The 8,150-nt window shown below is 39.0% G+C and overlaps 1 protein-coding gene across 4 annotated transcripts in view; it reads right to left on the bottom strand.

The window, feature by feature from the left end:
• Positions 1–8,150, bottom strand: part of NRXN3 (neurexin 3) — a 1,203,771-nt gene that overhangs the window by 57,642 nt on the left and 1,137,979 nt on the right. For 3 of the 4 annotated variants that reach the window (XM_012803511.2, XM_012803512.1, XM_012803513.1), the window contains one exon: positions 488–566. In XM_012803511.2, coding sequence (XP_012658965.1) covers positions 488–566 — 79 coding nt within the window. Of the gene's footprint in view, positions 1–478; positions 567–8,150 lie in introns of all 4 variants that reach the window. The other variant, XM_012803514.1, reaches the window with a different exon arrangement.

The raw sequence follows: 8,150 nt of genomic DNA, 5'->3' as shown, positions 1-8,150 counted from the left end.
AGGCTAAGAACAACTCATGATGTTTAAGTGATATTTACCAATCTTTGTGCCTCTACCTTGGGTATGTATTTTTTTGATGTCATTCCAATATAGATTTCTTCATGTCCCCACCCCTTGTCAGTTTCATAGCTGCCACAGGCAACTATACATTTGCTGTTCCAGTAGTAAATCTGGACATCTGATTACCCAAAGTTAGGTCACATGGCATGGAGTTTTTTTTGTTAGTTATTGTTAGTTTTTGTTAGTTAGTTTTGTTAGTGACTTTAAATTTTTCTGGGGTCTTATTACTTCCTTCCATGGGATTTGATGCTTTCATTTATATATTAATATTTATATATGTATGCTCATACATATATAGATATAGAAAATACACACACATTAACATACTATAATATATATAAAACACATGTATAATCACATATATGTATGTATTGTTTTTTGCAAAAGAAAAAAAGAAAGCAAGCAAAACAAGACTGACCTGACCTACCTGTACTGGGTTCACATTCAATGAAGTCTTCGTCATCACTTGAACATTCAGCAGATGAAACAAGGTCATCTGATGTTGGCTGTTCATGGAAAAGAAAGAATAACATGGTGGGGAGAAGAAAGAAAAGGAGAGTTAAGGAAACCAATGAACAAAGACATCAGAGATTCATCACTGCATCCCATCTCCCATCACCATTATTATTACTTTTCTCTAAAGAAGATATGGAGTATATGGAGAATTTTTAATCCTTGTGCATCTGTGAATGTCTCTGGGTACAGACAATTCATGGGGGCCTTCTATGAAGCTGAGTAACCCAAAGGGATTCCAGGAGGCTCAGCCTATCCCTATAAGTGACATTGTGTAGCTTGACTCTATTTAGACTTTATTTCAGTTATGAGAATCAGAAACATGAGAGAAGGGCTGAAGTAAAGGGTGGGCATTGTAAGAGTGCAAACCAACACAGAAACACACTGTGTCTTTGAGGGGGTCCTAGTGCATATGGTGTGTGGTCTCGAGAGTACGGCTCAGAGGCTGTGAATCCATAGGCTGGCATAATCAACGAATGATGTGGAATGAATGCCTTCTGGTCAGCAATGGCACAAGGGCTGTTTATCACTGCCAACAATTCCTTCATGTAATTGCTGCAATAGCTGAGTTAGTAATGTGGACCAGGAGAGTGATACTACACAGCTGCCCCTGAATACAGGTAGGGCTGTTTGTAAAGAGAGCAGAAGGAAAGTTTTACTGTATTGATATTAGTTCAACTTGAGATACTTTCTAAATTCTGAGTCCTGTAGATAGTCCTCAATGCCAGGGAATCCCTTGCAAGAAATAGAGAGGACTGTGAGTATGGGCAGTGAGAAGGGTCCTGCTCACACAGTAGGTGGGAAGTCTGCTGTCTGTACCTGGTACACACTGTGTGCACAATAAACACTACTGAATGAACGAATGGATTTGTAGGCCTTATGCAAAAACCCAAACTTTTGGCCTACACGTGTACACGTATAAGAGTACAATGTATTGTTTTTAATCAGTAATGCTCATTCTTTCCCTTTCTGTATGTATTCATATTAACAGACTTGCTGATATTCTCATTCCCAGTGCTCTAAAGTCTGGATCCATATTCAAGAGGAAAAAGTAATAAGGAAACCGCGTCCCTTCTACGGAGTGATTACTACTCAGTCCGATGCTGTGTAAGTCAGACATGTATATATACCTATTCTTTGTAGGAATTATTAATAAATCAGGCACAATTCTCACAACCATCCTTTGGGACAGGGTAACTATCCATTTGGGTAGTCCTTTGGGATGGGGTAACTTCCATTTAATGAGAACTGAAGTTAGAGAGGTTGAGTGAATTGCTGAAGGACACACAGCTGGTAAAGCACATAGTAAGAGTTTAAACACAAAGTCTGTGTTCAAAGCTTGTGTTTGCAGCTCACAATGAGCTTCTTGATACCTGGCCTTACAGACATTATGAGCTGAGTTACATCCTCCTCTCATCCCTATGTTGAAGTCCTAACCCACATCTCCTCAGGCCATGACAGAATTTTGAAATCGGGTCTTAAAGAGGTAGTTGAGTTATAATGAAGTCCTTAGGATAGGCCCTGAGCCAACCATGACTAGTGTCCCTGTAAAAAGAAGACATTAAGACACAGACAGACATAGCGGGAGGAGGAGCCTGTGAAGACCCAGGGGAGAAGACTCATGTACAAGCCAAGGTGAAAGGTCCCTGAAAAAACAACCCCACCAACACCTCGATTACACACTTCTAGTCTCCAGAATTATGAAGAAATAAATTTCTGTTGTTTAATTTAAGCCACCTAGGCTGTGGCACGTTGTTCTGGCATTCCTAGCAGATGAATACATATGACAACCCGTATGCTCAGTACTCCCAGAATGCATCCTTTTTAAAATAGACATGCCTGGTACAGGATTACTGGACACAGCAAAGAGTGGAAGAAAAACCATGTTAGATAATTCATTGCATTTATAGGCAGTGGCAAAGACGTGCCTTAAACAACGTTATTGATCTTTATTCTACATTTTACAGGGAGATGAGAATCTCTTCTGTGAGTAATACCCATGTATTTGTCCAAATTTTTGAGGGAAAAATGAGGATGAGCATGCACACGGGTAGTGCTATTTGCTATCAGTACAAGAAATGCCTTGTACCTTGTATCTGTTCTTGTGTCTTCTAATTATTTGTTATATGAAATTTCTGGTATAATAATATGTTAGAAAAGCTAAAATTCCTTTAGGATACAAAAAACAAGTATCTAAATATAAATAAGTAAATAAATATTTGAATTACCAAAAATTTGAATTAAAATGTTAAAAATGAAAGAATGTTTTCCTAGAAGTTTGAGCCAAAAAAGGTGTGCATGCCTTATAGACAGGACCACAATATACATAGCGAAATACGGTAGTTCAAACCCTGCTCCTCTTTAAGGTTAGCAGAAAGGGAGGGTGATGGGTGGGGTCACCTCTATGGTTTATCTTACAAGGGCACAAGTGAATCTTCCTAAAAGCAGAGTATGAATGTCTTAACTCAATAACTAAGAAAACGACATGAAGGCTATGTTAATCAGTTTGATGAGAGTATCTCAAATTGTATATGAAAACACCACACTGTACCCTGTGATTGCATTTAAGGTACACAGCTATGATTTAATAAATAAAAAAAAAAAAGAATTTCCAAACACGCTTTTGGTTTTCATCAATTAGATGCCGCTGAGTTGTGGGTTTCAATTCCAGCAACTGAAGCTGGTAGTTGTATCCTGGGCTACCATTAATTGTGTTAGAGGAATAGTAAGCATATTTCCTTGGTGTGTCCTGTTATGACAAGGCCTGCTACAGGTCCACCTCTGGGTACTTAGGGAAAGGAGAAGGTAAGGGAATAAATGTTAACTGCAAATGAAGAAGGCAATTATATGATGCAAACACTATTTTGGAAGAGCCACAATCCTTGTCTGATAGTTTATAAGCATGTATTCTCTATAGGGGCAATAGCTCCTCCAAGGTGGTGAAAATTGATTTGGGCTGGGGAAGAATCTTAAATATTACAATGGTTTGTGACCCTCTAAAAGGTCACAGCTACATCAATATATACACAGTATATCATTGGTATTATAATTTTGTGGGAGAAGGGCAAATGGAGAAAAAAAATGTCCAAAAACCTCCTTAGGGAGGGTGGTAATGAAAAAGAGGCTGGAGTACACTTCAGAAGGGTATTCATTTAGAAATTGTAGTGTCTTAACTATAAAGATCTTGCAGAATGGTCCTGGAGGGCTTTGGCTCCTAATACTGAGTGAAAACTGGTAACTTAATGAAAATTTAGTGAGTTTCTTTCAAAGACTGAAGGCCAAAGCAATAAAATTTTAAAAGGCCATTGAGCAAATGTGTAAAAACAAGGCATAACTTTGATAGAGACCAAAACATGAATTAACACAATAGTAGGGAATAGTAGGGAATTCTTGAACTCAAGGGAGAGATATTTGTATGGGTCAAAAGAAATGATTCGTGAAAGGGACGAGGTAAGGGAGCCACAAGGAGAGATTTTTAAAGAATACAAAATCACAGCTAGATCAGAGAGATAAAGTCTAGTGTTCCTAAGTATGATGTGACTATATTTAATAATGTATAATTTCAAATAGTTAGAAGGAGGATATTGAATGTTTCTGACATAAAGAAATAAAAACATATGAGATGTTGCACATGCTGATTATCTTGATCTGATTCTATACATTATACATACTAAAACACCACTGTGTTAATTAATATGTGCAGTTCTTATTTGTCAATTTAAAAATTTTTTTAAAAGAATTGATGTAAAAAATTATTTTTCAGAAAAGCAGGAGAAAAATTAAAAGAATATTTGCTTTTTTCATTCTTTTAGCTTCTTCCAGCCTCCCCTGATATCACTAAGTTTCTGTCTCCTGTGGTTTGAGTGACACTGTCCCCAGCCCCACTCTCACACTCCATTCCACCTATAATTTCATCTCAAGAATGGGCCCCTAATATCCACTGAAGCCCCGCATGTGTTTGTTTCCTTCTTCCGAGTCCTGTTACCTCTTATAAGCCTCCCCATGCCCCACTTTCCAGAGATTTGTTTTCTGCTGTTTTCTATATGAGCATGTATGAATACAATAATGGTCCTCCCAGGCCACAGAACAAGATTTTTCCAGTAGCCCCTATAAATGGTTAAATGGTGCTAGACTCAGAGGAAGTTAAATGGGAGGCAGGCAGTCTAGCAGAGCATGGTAAGGGTAGGTTGACTTCAGGCATAGCATAACTGTGAATCTCAACTCCTCCACTTAGAGTCAGAAAGTGAACTGAGGGATGTTATGTTGTGAATTACCTCACTACCTCAATTAACCAACCAGCCAATCAATCACTGTAATTCCAAGCCTGGTAGCCATTCCTAATTTTACTACATTTGGAGTCTAATGATGCAGTCTATTTTGTATGATTCATTCCCCGTTAGAACTGTTCTTTGTTGCTGGTAATTCATTACCTCCATTTTATGGCACTCGTACTATTTCTGGTCACACCTGCTGTGAAGAGTAATAAAGGAAACATACTTACAAAGAACTTAAAATAACATTGAAAGATGATCTTGTTTAATGGCTCTGGAGCCAATCTGCATGGGTCTTCTACGAATTCAGTTCCTGCCTTTCCATCCCTCTAAACCTCATCATCGCCATCGAGAGCCACAGCCAACTGAAATTCCCAAAACAACTACAAACATATCAATCCCCTCTTCCCAACTTGGTAGCCATTGTTTTTGCAGAAAACCTGCCTTTGGCCACACCTCCCCCAGAACATGTTATACTTTCAGAAGGACTTGTTCTGCTAGCGGCATCAGCCTTGATTTGCATAAAGGACTCAGAATTAAGAACGCTGCATTAAAGGAGGGAGGGGACAGGGGAGGATGGGTGGAAGGAGGCTGATTGCTGGGATTACGCCTATGATTTATCCTATAAGCGTACATGTGAATCTTTCTAAATGCGGATATAAATGTCTTAACACAACAACTATGAGAATGACATGAAAGCTATGTTGGCCAATTGGATGAAAGTATTTCAAATTGTATATGGAAACAACACACTGTACCCCATGATAGTACTAATGTATACAACTATGATTTAATAAAAAGAAAAACATAAAAGATTGTTGGATTTCTTTTTTATTTTTTTAAATTTATTTATTTTTTAGCTATTTCTTTCTGACCTCTAAACCACTGGAATTACACACCAAGGCTTTTGAATAAAATGAGCAGCTTAGGATCATAATCTATAGTAACAGCCATTTGACTTATAGTTACGCTCAGAAAACCCCAAGCTTTCTTACAGTTGGTTTTGCTCTTCCTGCCTACATCTTTCCCAGATATAAGCAAATGTAGTAGGGTCTAATGCTGAACCTTGAAAGAACTGGCATGCTTCCTTGATGACTGCTTCCCAGGGCTGGTGAAGTTTTCACTGTTGCAGCCATACGGACTCAGAACAGAATTTCTATCAGTAGAACTGAGCTATGGCCTTTTGTCCTTAAACAAAATGCGCAGCTTTAGGCTGTGTGTGTACTTTTCCATAATTACAACCATTTTGTATAATTACTTTTAGTTCCTTTGAGATAAGAGCAGGTAGTAGTATTGCAAAGAAATAGATTTCTGAACTACCTAGCATCATGTCTACTAATGAACATTCACTCCTTATTAAAACTTGCTATATTTAGGCTCTGTGCTAAGCAATTAATGTGCATTAACTCTTTTAATGATAACCAATGATATAGAGTTATGATATAGAGTTAATGATAATCAATGATAACCAAGGGTATAGAGTTATAGACAACTGTAGTGACTGCTGTCATTTCAAACTGCCCACTGTCAACATCTCCTCAGCTTTCAGTATTACTTTAGGAAAACTTCTTCTATTCATATGGTCAGGAAGTAGGCATCAAGGGGCCTTCAGTGCCATCTTCTCTGCATTTGTTCCCTTGCAATTATTATTATTATTATTTTTTTAGAGACAGAGTCTCACTTTATTGGCCTTGGTAGAGTGCTGTGGAGTCACAGCTCACAGCAACCTCCAACTCCTGGGGTTGGGCAATTCTTCTGCCTCCGTCTCCCAAGTAGCTGAGACTACAGGTGCCCACCACAATGCCCGGCTATTTTTTGTTACAGTTTGGCCAGGGCTGAGTTTGAACCCACCACCCTTGGTATATGGGGCCAGCGCCCTACTCACTGAACCACAGGCACCGCTCCCCTTGCAATTATTATCCAAAGCACTCATAATTCACCAAAGACTAAGCTTAAAGTGCTTACATATTATAGTTTCCTTATGCCCAATACCAATGTTGCCTGTAAATTATTCAAGGAAGAATAAAAAAATCTATGACCTCTCACAAACCAGTTTTGAGCGTCTGCACTGCTGGATACACCAACAGTGGCAGGTGACTGCATCATCAAGGTGCTTTTCTCATTAATTCAGTCATTTATCACTTCAATAAATATTTATTGAACACCTGCCTGTCAAGCACTGCAACAGTTACAAAAGACAAAGTGATAGATAAGACACAGATCCTCTGCTCTGGGAATTCACAGTCTCTGATGAGACAGCCAAGTAAACAGGCACACTTGACACGGTAAACTGAAAGCTAGGACAAAAGAAATGTAAGGTGCCGAGGGAGCAGATAGCAGGAGAGTGGAGATGTTGCCCGGCCAGAGGACAAGTGGAAAATGAGCCCTCGGGGACAGACGGTGGTGGAGCAGGGAGGAAAGAGCCAGGATTGCGGGGCTGGAGAAGAAGGGCATTTCTGGTAAAATAAACAGCGCTTGCAAAGGCTCAGAGGCATGAAAAAGCACAGCGTGTGTGTACACCCACAGTAGCAAAGGATAACTGGAGCAAAGAGATGGACTAAAGTGACAGTATGACAGCTGCTTTAGCTACCACATTGTTCTCAAAATCCTAGAGAATAAGCAAGAATGTAATGTCCTGCCTTGTCAGACTTCTGTCCTCCTTTCCCCTCCCCACATATCAGCAGTGTCACCTGTCAAAGGTGACACTGTAGCGAAGTGAACCCTGTAGCGAGGGATATGACCACGATGTTTCCCCTGGGCCGACTGCCTACGTTACCTTGCCGCCTCGAGAGGAGGAAAATCTTCAGCCCCTACTATTAGCCAAGTTCTATATTAACATAATAATTTTCACTACTCTATTTTAAAATGTGTATTTCACATTTTTAATCCACATGTTGAAATAACTTGGTTCTACATTAGGACTTATGGAACCGAAGATAGGTATTATAATAACTTTCAGTAAAATATCTGTCTGGCAGGAGCTCTCTATATTCCTTTCCTGAAAGGTTTTTTATTGCATTTATGTGCTTTGTCCCCCCCTACCAATATTTATTGAAATTACTTTACAATAAAACTGAGACAAAAGAAAGCTCAAAACTCTGTCCACTCAAGTAAATTTATGAGTATATTTACCTTCCCGTCGCTCAGTTTCACAAATCTGACTTCTCATTTTCCTCCAGTGAGTTATTGATTCTATAATCAGCTGCTCTTAATTATTTATTCTGATGGGCTCCATACCTGCTCAGCCCAGGAATAGTTCCACACCGTTCTTCATTACTATCCATTATTTGGCATTGAGAAAAGCGT

This window comes from Otolemur garnettii, unplaced genomic scaffold (genome assembly GCF_000181295.1).
Source record: "Otolemur garnettii isolate 467f Iridium unplaced genomic scaffold, OtoGar3 scaffold00020, whole genome shotgun sequence".
Taxonomy (NCBI): Eukaryota; Metazoa; Chordata; class Mammalia; order Primates; family Galagidae; genus Otolemur; species Otolemur garnettii.
Note: the sequence above shows the minus strand (reverse complement) of the source record. Positions and strands in the feature narration are given on the sequence as shown.